We start from the raw sequence: 21,577 nt of genomic DNA, 5'->3' as shown, positions 1-21,577 counted from the left end.
CTAAGCCGCCGAATCAAAGTGAAGCTTGGTAGCTCAATGACTTTCAGCCTCTCCACCCGCCATTCCCCCACACTTACACCTTCTGAGATGGGACAGCCTACACAGAACACACAGGGCACACACCACCCTCTCTCTGTGCTCAGACAAGACTGATGGAGCTATCTGGAGTTTGCTTCCAGCTGGTCCCGCCTTCAGTTTGAGTCAAGTAGCCCAATGTATCTTCCCAACGGGAGCCTGCTGCCAACCTGTCTCCCTCTTTGTAAGCAATGAATCTTTTGGGGTATGTTTATTAGAAAAATACCATGAAAGGTCCGCACACACACTCTGCCAATCCACACCACTATCCCACACATACATACACAGGTCCTGCCCATACATGTGCACGTAGCACCTGCTCCCACCAAGTACACACAGACACCCCACCCCCACACACATACATGCACGTTCATAAGCCTCTGCCTGTCGATTAGCACACCCACAGACTGGCACACTCACAAACACACACTCATAGCCCTTACCTCCACACACAGAGCTCCTGCCTGCCCAAGCACTCTTGTACACACGCAGTCTCCATACACATGCGTACATGCACATACTCACTGACCACACAGAAGGCTGAGACCAAGCCTAGGCTTGGCGATCGCTTCGCCCAACACCTCCTCTCGGTTCGCAATAACCAACCTGATCTCCCGGCGGCTCAGCACTTCAACTCCTCCTCCCATTCCGAATCCGACCTTTCTGTCCTGGGCCTCCTCCATGGCCAGAGTGAGGCCCACCGTAAATTGGAGGAGCAGCACCTCATATTTCGCTTGGGTAGTTTACACCCCAGAGGTATGAACATTGACTTCTACAATTTTAGATAGTCCCTGCTTTCTCCTTCTTTCCCCCCCCCCCGTCCCAGCTCTCCCACAGCCCACTGTCTCTTCCTCTTCCTTTCTTCTTCCCGTCTCCCCCACCCCCATATCAGCCTGATGAAGGATCTTGACCCAAAACGTCGCCTATTTCCGTAGCTCCATAGATGCTGCCTCACCCGCTGAGTTTCTCCAGCATTTTTGTCTACCTTCGATTTTCCAGCATCTGCAGTTCCTTCTTAAACACAGAAGCCTGTGAAAGTCAACTCAATGCATATTATTAAGGCAGAGATGGATATATTCTTGATAAATACTGGTGTCAGAGGGTATGGGGAGAAGGCAAGAGAATGGGATTAGGGGGAAAAGATAGATCAGCCATGAGTGAATGGCAGAGCAGATCCAATGGGTCGAATGGTCTAATTCTGCTCCTACCACTTATGACCTTATGCCCACCACACCCATGTATATTCAAACAACCTCTCTCCATACACAGGCACACATAGGGATCCCACCCACATGTGGCGCAAACACATGCACACAGCTCATGAAGGCCTGTGTGTGTACAGTTCCTGCATGCGCAAACATGCTCACAATAGGCAACTAATCCATGAGCTCCCTGATGACACCGAGATTGAATTGGGCACTGGAGAGTTGACTGGAGGACCACTCCGAACACAGAAAACCTTGAAGGAAAGAAGGGGAGCGTGAATAGACATACAACTAACAGGAGGGAGAGACACAAAAAGCAGGAGTAACTCAGTGAGACTGGCAGCATCAATTCTTCAGACTGAAGAAGGGTCTCGACCCAAAAACATCACCCATTCCTTCTCTCCAGAGATGCTGCCTGTCCCGCTGAGTTACTCCAGCTTTTTGTGTCTATCTTCGGTTTAAACCAGCATCTACTTATTCCTTCCAACAGCTAACAGGAGTTGGGGAATCATGAACTTGAGGACATAGGTTTAAAATGAAGGAGGAAATTTAAAAACGACGTGAGGAGCAACTTGTTCACACTGACGGTGGTTTGTTTACAGTATGAACTGCCAGAGGAAGTGGTTTAGGCATGTACAATAACAACCGTTCAAAAGACATTTGGACTGGCACATGGGTAGGAAAGTTTTGGGGAATATGGGTTTAACCCTGGCGATCGGAGCTAGCTTAGACGAACATCTTGGTGGGCATGGACGAATTGTGCCGAAGGCCATGTTTCTGTGCGGTGTTACTCTTTGACACTATCAGGCAGGATTATTTCCCCCAGAGGGTGGTTTGATCTGGATCGCACTGCACTGCAGGTGGTGGAGGCAGTGAGTGTCACAGGAGTATCTAGAAAAACACTTGGACCATCAAGGTGTATAAGGCTGGCAAATGGAATTAGCACAACAGGTGCTGACAGTTGAAGGGCTTGTTTCTGTGCAATATGACTCTGCAACTTTAGGTCCACATTGAGAATGCTCAGAAATGAACGGCTCAATAAATGGGTTTCCTGAAAGCAAAGTCCACAGTGAAATACAAACAGAAAATGTGCAAGGACTCAGCCAGCAGCAGTATCTGTGTAGAGAGGAACAGTACATAGCCAGGAAGTCAGGACATATTTGTAAAGTGTCTATCCAGCTTCAAAATATGCGTGTGTGAAGAAATATGGCTGAAAATAGTGGAATAAACTGTAAATGCAAATGAATCAACATTTTCCAAGAGGAACAATCCTGAACTTGCAGAGGTTTTCCAATCTGCATCTGTGATCAAGGTTCATCGTGACTTCTGCCTCCTGAAGCAGCAACAGGAAACTACAAGATGCTTTTTTGATGATTTACAATCTACCACTTTTCTGATGATTTACAATCTACCAGGAACCAACCCCAAGTTCAACAGCTTCTGATCATAAACCACCACTCCTGACACCTTAAACGGCTCCTTCACAACCAAGTTGTTTAATGAATTGTCCCATTACCAGACCTTTGTTTTGTACTGTCTACCCCTTACTTCCACCGCTTTCTGAACATCCCCAACACCAACTTCCCAGTCTTGCATATGCACTGTTTTCCAGTTCTGATTAAAGTTTCCGACCTGAAAATGGTATTGCTATTGGTTTGTTATTGCCACGTTTCCAGAGTTATAGTCACAATGTATGTTTTGCCTGGTATCCAGTTGTTACCCGTTTCACTTTGTAGGTTTCTTTCTGATCTGCTGAGTGTTGCCGACATATTGTCAGGAAGAGGGCAGGGGCAGTGGCGGACTGGCCAGGGTGTCAGCTTGCCCAGTGGCAAGTGGGCCCCTGATGAAGTGGGCCCCCTATATCAAGTGGGCCCCTGATGAAGTGGGCCCCCTTTGTCTCCTGGCAACCAATATTTTTAGACCCAGTCCGCCACTGGGCAGGGGTGTAGGCAGTGCCCAGTGATGGCGACTGCGGTGGAGGGAGAGGGGTTTCAGTGAGTTTGGTAAACAAGGTAGTCTTGCAGTCTGGTCGACATAGGGCTGAAGATTGGATGAGGTAGCATTGGGCTCCATGCAGTGGGTGCAACATAAATTAACTGAAAACATCTCTTCATTAGCCACAAACCCATGAGCAACAAATGAGAGAGTTTAGAAGTGACATGTGATGAACTGTTTTAATACAGTGACATACATCCAAAAATTGTTTGCTTTCACTTGGATTTACCCCACAGCACACAGGGGAAAATCACAACAAAAGCATTGTTAAGCTTTGGAGTTTCTGGAAAAAGTGATCAAATGCTGCATGGAAACAAATCGTGTGACCCATCAAACAAACCCACTCAAGGGTTTTCTGAATAAAAATGGAAATTCAACTGGTGTCAACAGACTGCTGGTATATTATTCGAACTGCACTCCCAAGTTCATCACATGACAGGAAATGACTACAGCAAGCTTTCCACCGCACAGCATATCAGCTACTCAAAGTAACAAACACTGTCCAAGTTTCCCCAGTATCTGCAGTTGCTAAAGTCCCAGCAATATTGAACCCCCATCACCTGCACAAAGCCCCACGGTTTCCACATCACCGGCAATCATCATGATCTACAGCCAAATAAATACCAGTATCAGCATTCTGCAAGACCATGTCGTTTTATGAACACCCCCCCACCTCCACTGGCCATCATCACTGGGACTCCCAAACCACCACCAGGACTATTCAAGCCCACATCCCCCTATTTGCACTATGACAAGACCATCACGATTCCATGTTCAGAGGTAGGAAGCTCACCCCTGCTCTCACCCCCACTCCCAGCCCGATTTATGGGGATCGACTACCTGCAAGTTTGAAGGGAGGACAGGAGATAGATTCTGGACACAATGAACAGATGAGGCTGTCCTGAAGAGACAGTCAGAGTCAACACTTCAGGGTGATGAACCCCCTGGACGCAGATTCTCCCTCCACAGATGCTGTCTGGCCCACAGTGTTTTCAGCATTCCCTGTTCTTGACCTTGGCTTCCAGCATCAGCAGGATGCTCGATTTTAGCTTAAGTCTAAGTCAAGTTCTGGTGGAAGTAGCTCCACAATCTTGGTGTTGCCCACAGCTGTGGAGTAGTGTGACCACTGATATCACCCGCCAACCACAAGGCTTTACTCAGACCCAGCATGCCCAGACAAGGGCATGTCTTTAGATTTCTCCAAATATCAGTCTTAAAATCATTTAACAAAAGGGGAAATCCCCCTAGTTTATACAAGGACATCCCAGATCTTAAATCACATTAACATCCTAGAACATTGCATGATACAGCATAGGAGTCAGCCATTCAGCCACCATTTAAAAGACATGTGGACTGGTAAGGAAAGGTTTAAAAGGTTGTGGGTGAAATGCAGGCAGGTGGGACTAATGTAGATAGGGTATCTTGGTTGTCACGGACAAGTTGGGCCGTTAGGCTTCTTTCTGTGCCACATGACTCTATCACTCAAGATCTGTGTCCACCAATTTAAACTGATCACATTTGCCTGTATGGGGTCTATATCCTTCCATTCCCTGCCTGCTCATATTTATGTCCAAAAGCCTCAAAGGTATTGTATCTATTTCCTTCACTTCCCCAGCAGAGCATTCCAGCTCCTACCACTCTCTATGTAAAACCTTGCCCTGCACATCTCCTATACACTTTGCCTCTCTCTTCTGAAAGCTGTGCCCTCAAGAGTCATAGTCATAGAGTCTTACAGCATGGAAACCGCCCCTTAGGCCCAACGTGACCACACATGTCCCATATACACTAGTCCCACCTACCTGCATTTGGCCCATATCCCTCTAAACCTGTCCTATCCATGTACCATGTATCCAAAATTCTTAAGGGGTTCGACAGGCTAGATGCAGGAAGATTATACCCGATGTTGGGGAAGTCCAGAACAAGGGGGTCACAGTTTAAGGATAAGGGGGAAATCTTTTAGGACAGAGATGAGGAAAACATTTTTCACACAGAGAGTGGTGAATCTCTGGAATTCTCTGCCACAGAAGGTAGTTGAGGCCAGTTCATTGGCTATATTTAAGAGGGAGTTAGATGTGGCCCTTGTGGCTAAAGGGATCAGGTGGTATGGAGAGAAGGCAGGTACGGGATACTGAGTTGGATGATCAGCCATGATCATATTGAATGGCGGTGCTGGCTCGAAGGGCCGAATGGCCTACTCCTGCACCTATTTTCTATGTTTCTGTGTTACCTGTCTAAATGTTTCTTAAATGGTGCGATAGTACCTGCCTCAACTACCTCCATCGGCAGCTCGTTCCATACGCCTACCACCCTTTGTGTGAAAAGGTTATCCCTCAGATTCCTATTAAATCTTTCCCCATCTCACCTTAAACCTATATCCTCTGGTTCTCGATTCCCCAACTCTGGTCCCAATGGAGTAGCACAAGGTACTGTGGGCAATGCCCCCACTCCCAGTTGTGATATTTATAGAATCAGACACCTGATGAGATGTCAGTGGACAAAATGGGGCATGTGGTTATACTGCTGACATGATCAGGCCATACTAAGGCCAGTTACCTCTCCACCTGCACCAACAGGGTGATTATCAGGCAGCTCCAGGGGTTCAGTTGGACTTTGTTATTGTGTCAGTTGACTATCTATGGAGGGGAAGATGGTGCATACAAACCAGCCATAGTTAACCATGTGATCCGGCACCTATGGTAGTGATAACCCTTACATCTGTAAAGGAATGGCTGCATGCAACAACTAACAAATTAGTAAAGGCTCAGGTCATCTTACCCTACTGTAACTGAAATGGTACAAGAGAGGAAATCAAGATTTACTAGAATGTTGCCTGGGTTTCAGCAACTAAGTTACAGAGAAAGGTTGAACTAGTTAGGTCTTTATTCTTTGGAGCGCAGAAGGTTAAGGGGGGACTTGATAGAGGTCTTTAAAATGATGAGAGGGATAGACAGAGTTGACGTGGATAAGCTTTTCCCACTGAGAGTAGGGAAGATTCAAACAAGAGGACATGACTTGAGAATTAAGGGACAGAAGTTTAGGGTAACATGAGGGGGAACTTCTTTACTCAGAGAGTGGTGGCTGTGTGGAATGAGCTTCCAGTGGAGGTGGTGGAGGCAGGTTCGATTTTATCATTTAAAAATAAATTGGATAGTTATATGGATGGGAAAGGAATGGAGGGTTATGGCCTAAGTACAGGTAGATGGGACTAGGGGAGAATAAATGTTCGGCACGGACTAGAAGGGCCGAGATGGCCTGTTTCCATGTTGTAATTGTTATATGGTTATTCCTTCATATTGTCAAGGCTGTTAGATCACAAAGCACTTTGTCACAGGATTAAATATTGCCACCTTGTACACACCATGCATTATTATTTCAAGAAGAGAGCCAGCTGCCACAATACTCCACAGAACAGTACAAGAACCCAATAACAACTTTAATACATGATGGCTCAAAGAGAGAAAGGTGTCGGTGGCACCAGGAGCACAAGGCATTTGTCTCACTCCACTATAAAGAAAGAGTGGGAGATCTATCACAATTTCAATATGATTTCAAATTTCATCAGATCAACAAAAAAAAATCATCAGATCAGCAACTAACTAAAAATGGACTCACTGACTGTTTTTTCCTTCAACGAAACTAAAGTAGAACATGCCACATCTGTTGTTACTCTGACTACCGTCACAGCTCAGTAATTACCACTCATGTAGCTAAAAGAAAATGCAGAAGTTCTCTCACTCGGGAGTCATTTTCCATTAAACCACAAGCCATGGTTCCATTTGAACAGCAGGGATTACATGGTACTTCACTTCCACGTCCAGCTCTACCAGTTGGAGAGCTGGCACATATTTGGGATTTTTCTCTGTCCCATCAGGACTTTATACCCATTAGCTAGTTCATAGCAACAGTACTGGAAAAGACAAGCCTTAAGAAAGCAAAGGCAGCAGTGAATATATTCAGGAACCAGAGCACTGTTCCTATAAGGCACCACATACAACAATGTGGACAGGGCATTACATTCAGCTGGGTGACCAGTTCACTAATGGGATCTTCATTTCACTGCATTGTACCCAGCTCTCTGCACATCAAAGAGTTTTCCTTTCAGATGTTCTCATTTATTAAGTACCATAAAACTGTCATACAATTGTGATAGTTGCTGATATATTTGTGCAAGATAATACAAGTTTTATGAGGACTCATTGCAACAGCGACCACAAGCAATTCAAAACGAAAACAAAAAAACACTAAAAACACTGGTAACCTCCGTGGGGAAAGAGACAGGGCAAAGATTTCTGACCAAGGACTCTTTTGTCAGTACTGGAAAAGAGAGAAGACATGAATGCTGTTAAATGATAAAAGGTACAAAGTGCTCGAGTAACACAGAAAGCCGGGCAGCATCTCTGAAAAAACATGGATAGGTAACGTTTTGTCTGAAGAAGAGTCCTGATCCAAAACCACACCTATCCATGTTGCCCACAGCTGTTGCCCACAGTAGCTGCCCGACCCATTGAGATACTACACCACTTTATCTTTTTTTGTAAACCAACATCTGCAGTTGCTTGAATCTCCAAGCTGTTAACTGAATTGAAGAGGGTCGATAATATCTGTAACAGGGTGGAGACCAAGATCGACAAGGTAACTATTTGCACAAGCCAGCAGTCAGAGGCAGGAGAGGAAACAAGGGAACAAACTGACATGAAAATATCCAATAAAAATAACCTGAAATTGTGCAATTCACCATTGCATCCTGAGGACGTGAGCATACTGAGGCAGAAGATGAGGTACCGTTCCTTGAACTTGCATTGGAACATTGGTGGAGGGTAAACATTTGAAACGGCATGTGAGTGTTCTAGCTGCACTTAAGCATGACTTTGATGGGTGAATATTGCCTTGGAGAATAGGCAGGTTGTGAATGTCACAGATAAACACACTCTCTTTTTATCAAAGATATACACAAAATGCTGGAGCAACTCAGCGGGTCAGGCAGCATCTCTGGAGAAAAGGAATAGGTGACGTTTCGGCTCTAGACCCTTCTTTAGACTGTAAGATAGAGAAGGCCAGATAAACCAGGGCCAACAACAGATGACCTCAGGAAGGGTGGAGTCCATAATGGTCCATTGTTGGCTGGGAAGATGTGCTAACAACAATGATACAAGGCCACCGCTGCACCATCGAGAGCATTCTTACCAACAGTATGGTATGGCAACTGCTCTGTCTCCGACCGGAAAGCACTGCAGAGGGTGGTGAAAATTGCCCAACGCATTACCGGTTCCTCACTCCCCTCCATTGAGTCTGTCCAAAGCAAGCGTTGTCTGCGAAGGGAGCTCAGCATCGCCAAGGACTGCTCTCACCCCAACTGGTCATGGACTGTTTACCCTCCTACCATCCGGGAGGCGCTACAGGTCTCTCCGTTGCTGGACCAACAGGTCCAGGAACAGCTTCCTCCCTGCGGCTTTACACTACATAACACTGTACCTCGGTGGCTGCCAATCACCCCCCCCGGACACTCCTCCCACAGGAAAAACACTATGACTGTATGCATGTAAATAGATTTATTTATTCATATTCTATGTCGCTCTTCCAGGGAGATGCTAACTGGACTTCGTTGTCTCTGTACTGTACACTGACAATGACAATTAAAGTTGAATCTGAATCTGAATCTGAAGGATGCCAACAGTGGAACTATTGTGAACTAAGGTGGTGGACGGGGGTGTGGAGAGAGGGGGGGGAAAGGACCGCAGGAGTTACTTGAAATGAGTAAAATCAACATTCATACCACTGCGTCGTAAGCTGCCCAAACAAAATATGAAATGCTGTTCCTCCAATTTGCATGTGGCCAGATTCCGACAGTGGAAGAGGCCCAGGAAAGAAAGGGCAGTATGGGTATGGGAAGGGCAGTTAAAATGTTTGACAACCGGGAGATCGGGTACGCCAAAGCGGACTGAGCGCAAGTGTTCAGCGAAACAATCATCAAGTCTACGCTTGTTCTCGTCGATATATAGGAGACCACACCGGGAGCACCAGATACGGGAGATGAGGTTGGAGGAGGTGCAAGTAAATTTCTGGCTCACCTGAAAGGACTTTTGGGAATCCTGGATGGAATTGAGGGAGGAGGTATATGGACAGGGAGTTGCGGAGAGAATGGTCTCTGTGGAAAGCAGAAAGGGGTGGAGATGAGAAGATGTGTTTAGTGGTGGGATCCTGTTGGAAGTGACAAAAATGTTGGATGATGAAGGGACGGCAAATGTTCGATCAACGTACGACATACGCTCATTCAATTTAAAACATTACATAGATTATACTATTCAAAAACTAAATTAAATAAAATCTTCCCTAATGTTTCACCAATCTGTGATAAATGCCTGTGTCAAGAAGCTACCATAGCGCACTCTTTTGTTTTTTGTATAAAAATCAAAAAATTCTGGTATGAAATATTTGATATTTTTTCAAAATTGATCAAAATAAAACTGGTACCAAAACCAGAATGGATTATCTTCGGAATATCGGAAGGTAACCCTGAATTAAACGTGTTTCAGAAGAATTTATTTAATTACGGGCTAATAATGGGAAAAAAGCTTATACTTAAATTCTGGAAAAATGCGCCGACACCAACAATAAAAATGTGGATATCAAATATGTTTGAAACATTACATCTGGAAGAGATGAGATTCCTCCTAGCCGGTAAAGCAGACCAATTCCAAAAGACGTGGTCTATGTTTCTGGACCTATTACAAGTATGAGGTGCAATAGTCAGGACCTGGTAACGGGAGGTAAAACAACAAAAACAGACTTGGTTGGTAGTCCCCTTTCTGCGGAGTTTAATGTTATAATAGAGCGATTGTTTCTATTTTCTCTTTCTTTCTTTTCTAGGGTCTATTTTCTCACTTTACTTCCTTCTCTAACTTCTTTCCTAAGGGGCTTTCTTTTCCCAACACTCTTGCACTTCACGACTCTCTTGCACTTTCTTTACTTTCCTTACTTCTACCTTTTTCTTAAAGCTCAAAAAAAATGAAGCGGTACAAAAAATGTATTAAGATATATGTGTTATGTAGGATTGTAATTTACCGTACTTCTAATTTAAAAAAAAAAAAAAAAAAAAAAAAGAAAAAAAAAAAAATGAAGGGACGGCTGATCAGGTAAAAGGTGAGAACTAGGGAGACTGTGTCCCTGTTATGACAGGTGGAACGGGGAGAAAAAGTGGAACTGCGGCGTACACATGTGTGAGGACCTCATCTATGCTAGAAAGGGGGAACCCCTGTTCCCTAAAGAATGAGGACATCATCTATTGTTATCAACCTCTTTCACCACAAGTCATCATCAACTCATTAACAAAATGCACTCTACAAAGTAACGGTCACCCTGCCCTGTTCAATGACACAATGCTCGGATAATAGATTTCCACAAAACAGAAACATAGACTGCTTCCACATCTCCATGAAGGCAAACACCAGAGCTTCCAGTGCATCAACACAGCCTCTAGCTGACTGAGCTGAAAGGTCAGATTCAAACCCAGCTTATGAACCACAACACAGCAGTGACCTCTGTCCTCTTGAGAAAGACCAACATCCACAGCACCAAATTGTGCCTGGTCAGCTCCACTAGGCAGCTCACATCATTCACTTGGATTGCCAGCTATTGTGCTGGGCTCCACCCTCCGCTGGCACTCTTGTGCCAATGAGAGGATCAGATGGAGGGCAGAATGGCTGTGAGGATGGGTCGGAGTGAGCTGGTGCTGACACTGAGTGTGGCTATTGTTGGGTCAGGTAGCTCCTGCTCGGTGTTGACAGATTTCTGGATCCTCGTACTCCCTTGTCATGCCCTGGTGATTGAAGTGGAAGCCCTTGTCTCCTGTCTCTTTGCTCTATCTCCCCAGCTTCCCCCACCCCAACCCAGAGGTTTCTCCACGGTGGATGGCTCAACAGTAGTCACTAGTGGTCACAAACGAAACATTCCTGTGAACGACATTGCAACCCACATGAGTATCGATGAAAATTATGTATGTGGAACCTCACCAATACCTTCTGGATCCTCATGCAGATTGCCCCTGTTGTTTTTTTCTTTCCCAGGTTATTCTTTTGCACATAACACCTTTATAGAATATTTTGCGACTTACTTTAATTCTGTATGCCAGTGATGCTTCATGACCTCTTTACCGTGTAAATTTCTTCAAGTGCTTCCCTACAATTATTACTCATAACCAGCCTCTCCTGTCTTTAGTTCCCTGTACCTTGATTAGTACGGGTGTTAGAGGTTATGGGGAGAAGACAGGAGAATGGAGTTAGGAGAGAGAGATAGAGCAGCCATGATTGAATGGCGGAGTGGAGTTGATGGGCCGAATGGCCTAATTCTATTCCTATTCCTCATGACCTTATGACCTGTCATGTCCTTTGTTTTTTTCTCTTTATCCTCCCCTCGAAACCCCTCATCATCCAAGGATCCCAATATTTGCTGGCCCTGACCTTTACTCTGAAAGGAACATGTTGGCTCTGTAGTCTTACTATTTTTCCGTTGAATGCTTCCTACAGAGCAGAAATAGATTTACCTGCAAGTAAATGCTCCCAGTCTGCCTTTGCCAGGTGCTGTCTTATTTTAATTAAATTAGCTTCCCTCCAATTTTAGATTTTTATTGCTGGTCCATCACAATTTTTTTCCTTAACGCCACACATATCAAAGTGGTTATGGTCACAATCTACAAAATGTTCTCCCTGCCTGATGTTCCCTCCATCTTCAGCTATCTCCGGCTACATACACCAAATCTCACCCTCCGTGGACCAACATCGGAGGAGGGCTCAACCCTCGGTGGACTCCGAATTGGTGGTCCAGCAAGGACAATGGGGGGGGGGGCCTGGCAGAGGGCTGCCGAGGGTGACGGGGGGGCCGGTGTTGGGGGGGGGGGGGGGGGGGGCTGCTGCTAACATGCGGCGGCAGGCAGTAGAAAGGATTATTTGGCACTTTTGGAACTTTGTCGGCACCAGTATGTGGCGACACTTGTGTGCTGCCTAGGTTGAATGCAAAACAAAGCTTTTCACTGTACCTCAGATACATGTGACAATAAAGTATCAACCAGTCATAAACAAGGTCCAGTACTGTTCTTTTCCTCAATGGTCCATCGACATTCTGCACCAAAAAACTTTCCTGGACACAGCTCGAAAATCCCACCCACTTCTGAGCCTTTGACAATAAAGCAATCACTGTTAGTATTTAAAAAACTGAAATTCCTTAGTGCTATTATGCTACTTCTATTATATCTATCTGCTAACTGCCTACATATCTGTTATTTAAAGGTTCTGGTTATAAATTAAAGACCTTGGTATTTAGCAGCATGCGTGGAATTCCAGAAAAAATCCAAGTGATTTCTTAACACATGTGACGCATGTCGCACACTGGAACAAACTGTGAACTGACAACCATTTCTGGCATAAGGATGGCTCGAGAAAATGTTCAAAATATACAAGGTATAAAAATAACAGACCTGTCAATTCAATTTTAAGCCAACAATCTCATTCTGCAGTGCAAATGGCAGTTGCAGTCCACACAATTCCATCCTTTACGGATATAACACCACACAGCTGCATAATTTAGATTACAACCCAAGTATTTGAAGCACAATTATGAACCAATATGTGAAAGACTTGACATATAAAAATGTCAATGGTTGCCAGAAAAACAATGTAACATTTAGCTTCAAGAGAAAATCTTCCTCGTATTCCCCACAACAGAAACAGACAGGGGCACCCACAAAAACTAAAATACAATTTATATACAGTCTGCTTTTGAAACCAGCTCTGAACGGTCCTGTCCCTTTCTTAATCCACTATGAGTCTCCCGGCTTTGCTGATCCTGTTCAGTTCTCACCATCTATTCCCACTGATGGCCTGGACTTGAGCTTTGCTGTAGAAATTGTTAAAACCTCCCCTCCATTTTCCCATCACTGTCATACACATTACTGCACCTACTCACACACAGTGGCAGACTGGGTCTAAAAATATTGGTTGCCAGGAGACAAAGGGGGCCCACCCACAGCCACAATGCTACCATTTAACAGGGGCCCACTTGCCATCACTTCATGAGGGGCCCACTTGCCATCGGGCAAGCTGACACCCTGGCCAGTCCACCACTGCTCACACACTACAACTTCGTAAAGAGCCAGCAGACATCATAAGTGGAAAGAGGTAAAATAAGCCATTTATTCCATCTGACATCTTTCCAAGCTATCATCATCACATCCCTAGCGGTACTCCTGCACTAATTCAGAGTTGCAGCTTGGTGCACCACAGCTAAAAGCCACATTTCCCTGGCCCGGGGCATTCTATCCTGAACATCAGAGTGAAACACTGCAAGCAATACCAGGCCCCAACTTGTCAACTATCTAATAACACCCCTCTGGAATGCAAAGGTATTCACTTGTGCAAAACTCTTTAGGGCATGGGGTCACTTGCAGCAACAATCTCTCGTTATAAGCTTGAAACCCAACTGCTCAACATGGAGCATTCTATTTTGAGCATAGAATCAAATAAACCGATGACATCTGTCCCAATCGACTCGAGCGTGCTTATTCCCACGGTCGATGTGGCAGATGTAAGAGCAGCCTTCCTCAGGGTGACCCCATGGAAAGCAACCGGCCTGGATGGAGTCCCTGGCAAAGTAATTAGGAACCTCATGGAGTAATGCATGGGAATGTTCACAGATATCTTTTACCTCACCCCACTCCATTCTGACATCCCCACCTGTTTCAAGAAGACCACTATCTACCAAAGAAAAGCAAAATCTCATGCCTTAATGATCACTTAGTGCCTTGACATCCACTATCATGAAGTACTTCGAGAGGTGTTTATGGCACACATTAACTCCACCATACCAAGCAACCTTGATCCACCAGTTTTCCTACCACTATCTCCCTGGCTCTATACTCATCCCTGAAACACCTTGATAAGAAAGACATCTATGCCAGACTCCTCGTCATCAATTATAGCTCTGCTTTCAACACCATTATCCCAACAAAGCTCATCTCCAAACTCGTGGAACTTGGAATCAGTTCTCCCCTCTGCAACTGACTTCCTGACCAACAGACCACAACCAATGATAAGTAACAAAGCATCCACTATGATTCTTCTCAGTACTGGTGCCCGCAAGGATGTGTTCTTAGCTCCTTATTCACAGACGTCTGTGCAATAACTATCCATTTTGATGTACGTTCAGAGACAATACCACCGTAGTGGGCCGGATATTGAATAATGATGAGATGGAGATTGAGAAGCTTGTAACTTAGTGTCAAGTCAACAACATCAGCAAGACAAAGGAAACTGTGATTGACTTCAGGAAGTGGAGCAATACACACACTCCAGTAAATAATGACAGTGCCAACGTGGTCGAGCTTCAAGTTCTAAGAATATCTATTCCCCAATTTGTCCTGGACCAGCCACATCGAAGCTATGGCCCAGAAACCTTAGAAGGCTGAGGAGGTTCAGCATGTCCCCAACAACCCTCACAAACTTCTACAGATGCGCCGTAGAAAGCATTTTATCAAGTTTGAAGGCCGCAGACATTGCAGAGTTGTGGACTCAGCCTAGAACATCGCACAAGCCAACCTCCCTTTCACTGGCTACACCTCATGTTGCTTTGGCAAGGCCGCCAGCATAACTAAGGACCACTCACCCTGATCACCCTCTCCCATCAGGCAAGGGGTACAGACGTTTAGACGCTTATATCCAGATTAAGGGACAGTTTCGTCCCATCTCTCAGGCAACAGAACCGTCCTCTCATCAACTAGAGTGCAGCCTTGACCTCTCAACTACCTCATTGGAGATCTTCGAGCTATCTTTAATCGGGCTTCATCTGACTACAATGTTATATCTTGTACTAAATGTTGTACCTTTAACCTTTATCTGTGCACTGTGGACCACTTGATTGTATTCATATATTGTCTTTTCCAGTATGCAAACAAAAGCTTTTCACTGTACCTCAGTACACAAAACAATATGAAACTAAACTGTTATCGCCATTGATGAACATGGACAATACACCCGTATTCTTCGGGATCATATTTGGTGGGAGGGAGGGGGGGGGGGGGGGGGGGGGGGGGGGGGGGCTGGTTTTCCTGTAGTCAACCTGCTACCAAAAAAATAATGAGATTTCCACGTTAAATCTATTGTGTCCATTTAGATGAGACTGCAGCAGATTGGAAGGTTGGGAAACAAGCCCACATCAGAGATTTGACACCGTTTAGACTCAGATGCTCAGCACCACTGCGGGAGAACATCATTGCTAACAGTGCAGTCCTTTGTATACCCTGGTGAAAAGTAGGTGTGTTAGCTACAGTCATGTCTCGTGCCCAGAAAATCTGTGTGAAAATAAATAGCTCTTGGTACTCAATCAACATCAAACAGTAGCCATTTCCACAATTCGGTGGCCATTTACATCTCGACTGCTTGCACTGCAGAACGTTTCCAAGTGAAAATGGCTGCTGTGTACATATCAGTCATTGCATCTCAAAATACCTTATTTTTCATTCATATTTGAAAGATGTGGCAATGAGTTTTATTAAAGCAAGTCATTAATGCCGAGACTGCAATGTTTATTTCTGTGATCTTCGTGATTCGTGAGGCCGGAGTAAATGGCGACTGTGTTGCCGGGTGAAATCTCTCGGATGAATCAGTTGTTCGGCGATGGTCTTCGGGTGGAGAATGTGCAGCTAACATCACCAGTCACAGTGTGACATGTCCGAAGCCATGCGCAAATAAAGCGGGATCACCGCCCCACTTGTCTGACAGCCTGCTGCTGCCTAGCGCTGCGCGTTTGACGAGGCAGCTCCCAAACACTACATGGATACTGTCCACGCACCCCACATGTGGCGGGTTTAAACAAACCGCCATCCTCTTTACCGGGCAGCATTGCCCAAGAGGAGCACCGGCATCTCCCGCAACCGCTGAGATGTTGCACTGCAAGGGCTCCCTTCGCCATCCTCAATCCCGACTGCTCCCTCGATCCACGGGGGGCGAGGGGGGGGCGGGGTACTTCAAGCGGCAGCATTGAGAGAACTGCAGAGATAAACTCCCTCCGCAATAATCCGGACTGCTGCCACCAAGACACACACACACGTCCGGCGTGGGAAACATGTTGACACTGGTGCAGTGTGCGTGAATTCTCCCCCCTCGGCATGTGTCTCAGAATACCTGGGTGAAAGTTCCACGGCCTCACTGCCCCCGGCCTCTTATCCACGGCAGCCGCTGGCATCAGAAATGTGGCCTTAAAGCCTGATGCACTCCTCATTGGTTACGTACGGGTGTCGAGGGTTATGGGGAGAAGGCAGGAGAATGATCCTATCACATAGGACCTTTAAATGGCAACAGCTACAGTAAAACACGAACAAGTCCTAGCGTGGGAAATGCGGTAAATAACTGCACAGAGATCACTGGACACTGGACTGTTCACTGGGCAGTGGAACACCATCTCACGGGTGAAGGACCGGCTCCTGTCCTGATATTCCACTAGTACTACAAATCAAAACCGGGCATACGTAGTCACTTGCCGAACAGGTATTCATAATCCACTTTAAACAGAGAGGGGGGGGGGGGGGACGCACACTTTATGACTTGTCAGACCTACTGAAGAAGGGTCTCGACCCGAAACGTCACCTATTCTTTTTCACCTGATCCCTTGAGTTACTCCAGCTTTTTGTGTCTATCTTCGGTTTAAACCAGCATCTCCAGTTCCTTCCTGTACTACAACTCGGACATGAATCGCTCTACATGTCCCCAACCCCATAATTTATTATGCAACATTAACTCATTCCGTGAATCCTCAGAAAATTTCCAGAATTGTGCAGCCAGGAAATACAAATTACAATGTAATCCATTATACTTTGGGGTTTTAAAAGGAATTAAAATGTCAATATTTTATAAACAAAGACACTCCCCATCTGTTCACACTGAGTCTGTGAACCAAGCAGAACACCAGGAAACTATTCACTCAGTCAGAACCCACCCGAGCAGTTGTACGTTTGCAAACCTACAACAGGAGCGATCTTAGAAGAAAAGAGTGCAATTGGTGTAATTTCCCTCATCTTCCAAATCTTCGACGTGAATAAATAATCAGGCCCCAGTGTACTGACCCCGGTTTCCCAAACATTAGACAGCAGGAATGTAGTGATGCCAGGAAGCCATCGTGTCAGATCTTACACTGACTGCAAATTAGCTGGTCAGGACTTGTTTCCTGGCGCTCCGAAAGTCCATCACAATACCAGCATCAATTTCAATGTCCACAGCGGAGTCGGTATCTGTGTTCAGCCCAGTATCGGAGTTGCTCTCAATTCAAGTGACCTGACATTGTCTTTTATATTACAAAAATCCACCCAAAGATATTTTTCTCTTAAAACGCCTAAGAAGAAACGGAAATCGGCTTTTAAAGATACTTCAACTCCTCTACCCTACACTGGAACTGGGCCCCCCTCCGCGGCCAGCCTCACGTTAATAACTCTCACCCTGTGTGTCTCTACAGGGACATTGACTACTACATCACCCAGGCAGTTAGCTTTTCCGGGTGTTTTGAGATTAGGTCGCCCAAGGAATGAATGAATAAGTTTATTGGCCAAGTATGTGCACATACAAGGAATTTGCCTTTGTGCTCCGCTTGCAAATAACAACACAACATACAGTAACAATTAAGAATGACACATAAAACATTAAACATTAATAATAAAACATTATAGTTTAAACATGTGAATGAAATAAAATACCAGAGCAAAAGGAGGCTACAGACTTTTGGTTATTGAGTAGAGCTACTACTCGTGGAAAAAAGCTGTTTTTTTGTCTGGCTGTGGCAGCTTCGACAGTCCAGAGTCGCCTTCCAGAGGGAAGTGCTTCAAAGAGTTTGTGGCCAGGGTGAGAGGGGTCTGAGATGATCTTACTTCCACTTCCTGACCCTTGCAGTGTACAGTTCGTCAATGGGGGGAAGGTTGCAGCCAACAACCTTCTCAGCTGATCGGACGATTCGCTGCAGCTCCCGAATGTATTGCTTGTTGGCTGAATCAAACCAGGCCATGATGGAGAAGGCGAGGACAGTCTCTACAATGGCAGTATAGAATTGGACCATCATTCCCTGTGGCAGATTGTGTTTCCTCAGCTGCCGCAGGAAATACATTCTCTGTGGGCCTTTTTGACTGTGGAGTCGATGGTGGGCCCCCATTTCAGGTCCTTGGAGATGATGGCTCCAAGGAACTTAAAATACTCCACAGATGTGACTGTGGTGTTGTTAATGGTGAGTGAGGGGAGAGGAGGGGGAGCTCTCCTAAAGTCCACTATCAATTCCACTGTCCTAAGTACATTGAGCTCCAGGTTGTTACGAAGGCACCAGGATACCAGCTGTGACACTTCCTGTCTGTAGGCAGACTCATCCCCATCCTGGATCAGTCCAATCAGGGTTGTGTCGTCCACAAACTTGAGAAGCTTAACAGAGGACTCTGTGGAGATGCAGTCGTTGCAGTAATCCTTGTCCTTTTGGGTACAGGGACAATAGTGAATTTGAAACAGGCAGGGACAGAGCAGGTTTGCAGGGACTGGATGAAAATGTCTGTGTAGACCAGTGGCAGTTGTTCAGAATAGAATAGAGTAGTTTCTTTATTGTCATTGTAACATGAACCATGTACAACAAAATTTAAAAATGTCAGCCAGTCAGTGCACCATTCAAACATTTCTAAAAGCTAACGAGCTTGACTGTAGAGAGGGAAACATTGCCCGGTCCTGGAGATTTCTGGCTTTTCTGTCTTCTGAATAGCCTCTCCCCCTCCTCAATTTCTATTGTTGGTGATGGAGAAGTGGCCAGACTGGTGTTGGGCAGCAAGGAGGGGGTGGGTAGTGGATGAGGGCCCAGTCTTTGCAGACTGGAGTCAGGCTGTCAGATGGTGTTAAGTGGTGATTGGAGAGGGATGGGTGGGAAAGGGCCCAGTCTTTGCAGACTGGAGCCAGGCTGTGAGTAGGAGTGAAGTGTTTGTTGGCGAGGAGGGGGGGAGGGTACCAGGGTTAAGTTTCTGTTTATCATTCTATGATTGTCCAAGGAGCGGGGGATTTCCCGCTTGTAGCTGAAGATTTCTTGCAAGCCCTTCCAAACTGAAGAAGAGTCACTAGCTGAGAACTTGCTCCTCAACTTCTCAAGAGTACCATTCCTTGGCAGCTGTGATTCCTCTTCTCAGCTTGTACTTGGCCTGCCTGTAGAAGTCTGCATCCCCGCTCCTGTAGGCTTCATCTTTAGACTGGCGGAGCTGTCTGAGTTGTGTTGTAAATCAGCGCTTGTCATTGTTGAACCAGATACAGGTCCTTGTGGGAATGCAACTGTCCTCGCAAAAGCTGACATATGATGTCACAGTATCTGTATATTCATCGAGGCTTGTGGTTGCTTCCCTGAACACATTCCAATCAGTGCAGTCAAAGCAGGACTGTAGGTTTTCAATGCCCTCGCTCATCGTTCTGACCACAGGCTTAGCAGATTTTAGTTTCTGCTTGTAGGTCGGAATAAGGTGAACTAAACAATGGGAGCCGCCGCCATTGGGCTGACACTCTCAGTGCTGGAGGTCTCACACCTCCTCACACACAATGTTGAAACCATTCACGTTTACCCACGCCCCGATATAAAACACCGGACTGCCTCTAAGAGAGAAGGCAGGGCTCCAAAGCCCCATACGTGGCGACTATTTGCATACCATGGTAATGCAAGCAAATAATTTCACTGTGGCTTGTCACATGTGACAATAAAGCATTAAATTCAATTCGATCTCGGGATCATACCAATTTCACTCCTGAATATAGCTACTCAAGTACCGCTTGCCGGCGTGGCCCCGACCCCTCGCCAGAGAGCTGCGTTTATTTCTGCACCCCTGGTTTATAATGTTTATAACAGCAAACTGGTCCGGTCTCACTCCGAATGTGCATCGCCTCTGATAGAATAAGCTAGATTTAAAGCAGCCATCTGCTCCCGCCACTTTGCTTGTTCTGAACACTGAACCAACGTGTCAGTTGCGTTTCTGTGACAGACCCTTCCTTTAGATGTTAGATAGGAAACGATTTCATGTATTTTTTTTAAAACACGCGCTTTAAATTTCCGTTTTAAACAGGAAAGGGTGTGGGGTTAAAAAAAATAACAGCCCGCTACATATCCTCACAAAAAAAAAATCGCTCACATGGAAAACTGACGCGATTTGGCGCGGAACGCTAAATACGTAGATAATAAGAATAAAATAAGAAATCACATTTTTTTTTAAATGAGGTAAAACAATTGACCCGACGCTGGTTTGGGGCGAGTTCTCACGGTGTCCCTGGAGAAGCGAGTGTCAGGGGGAGTTTGCAAACTCCACCGAGAGCCGGCAAAACGGATTAGTAGCGGAAGGCGAACCGAAAGCGCCGAGAGCAGTGAGCGGTGTTGATCGGGCTTTGGTACGGGAGTTATGTTGAGCGAGAAGCGCCACCTGTATCACGGAACACGATTCCAGCTAATCTATTGTGCATTAACCGCGTTGCTATCACAAATTGTATAGCTCTTCCGCTGTGAGGGATGTGGGGGGGGGGGGGGGGGGGGGGTGCAGGTGCGCTGCCGGGTTGGGCCAAGGGGAGTTCAGCGCTCGGCCTGGCTCGGTCTGTCAGCTGGACACACGGCCCGCGGGAATGCCCACCTTGACACTGGAATCCCTGCTTGCCGAAGCCCCTGCGGAGACAGAAGGGGGAAGAGCGTTAGAGATGCGGGCTCGCTGGCTGGGAGGGAGGAGAGGAGAGGAGAGGAGAGGAGAGGAGAGGAGAGGAGAGGAGAGAGGTGCGGGCAGGCGGGGCTGCGGGCTCACCAGATGAAGTCGGTGCAGTGGCTGCAGAAGGTGGGCTGCTTGAAGAAGCGGGCGGTGAACTTGTGGTCCTTCACTTCGTGCACGTTCTTCTGCCGCAGGGCGCCCTTGCGGGCGAAGCGCACCGTAGTCTCCTCGCCCTCCATCGCCAGCGCCGGGTCCGCCATCCTACAACTGGGAGCCTGGGCACAGACCGGCTGCCGGCCGGCAAGAGTGAAGCACTCGGGCTGCGCCTTCTCTCCGCGTCAGCTCGCTCCGCCTCCCCCTCGCCCTCCCCGCTGCTGACAGCACAGCCTCGCTCACTCCGCCCATCGCCGCCTCGCCCACGGCCACAGGTGCCCGGCGCTGCCTCCCTCCCTCCCTCCCGCACCCCGGGTCAGTGGGGTGGACAGAGGCCGGAGGATGGAGGGTGTGGGTGGGGGTCGCGGGCTGGGTGGGGTTGAGTGGGGGGGGGGGGGGGGGGGAGATAGGGCCGGGGAGGGGA

At 46.5% G+C, this 21,577-nt stretch overlaps 1 protein-coding gene across 2 annotated transcripts in view; it reads right to left on the bottom strand.

The window, feature by feature from the left end:
• Window positions 1–21,347, bottom strand: part of LOC129706860 (protein kinase C beta type) — a 139,152-nt gene extending 117,805 nt beyond the window's left edge. Inside the window, exons 1-2 of one of the 2 annotated variants that reach the window (XM_055651441.1) lie at window positions 21,097–21,347; window positions 20,932–20,963 (exon numbers count right to left, since the gene is read on the bottom strand). In XM_055651441.1, coding sequence (XP_055507416.1) covers window positions 20,932–20,963; window positions 21,097–21,260 — 196 coding nt within the window. In that variant the 5' untranslated portion in view covers window positions 21,261–21,347. The remainder of the gene's footprint in view (window positions 1–20,931; window positions 20,964–21,096) is intronic. The other variant, XM_055651439.1, reaches the window with a different exon arrangement.
• Between the last annotated feature and the right edge of the window lie 230 nt (window positions 21,348–21,577).

The sequence above is a fragment of the Leucoraja erinacea genome, chromosome 20 (assembly GCF_028641065.1).
Source record: "Leucoraja erinacea ecotype New England chromosome 20, Leri_hhj_1, whole genome shotgun sequence".
NCBI classification, from domain to species: domain Eukaryota; kingdom Metazoa; phylum Chordata; class Chondrichthyes; order Rajiformes; family Rajidae; genus Leucoraja; species Leucoraja erinaceus.
This window is presented reverse-complemented; position numbering and strand designations above follow the sequence as displayed.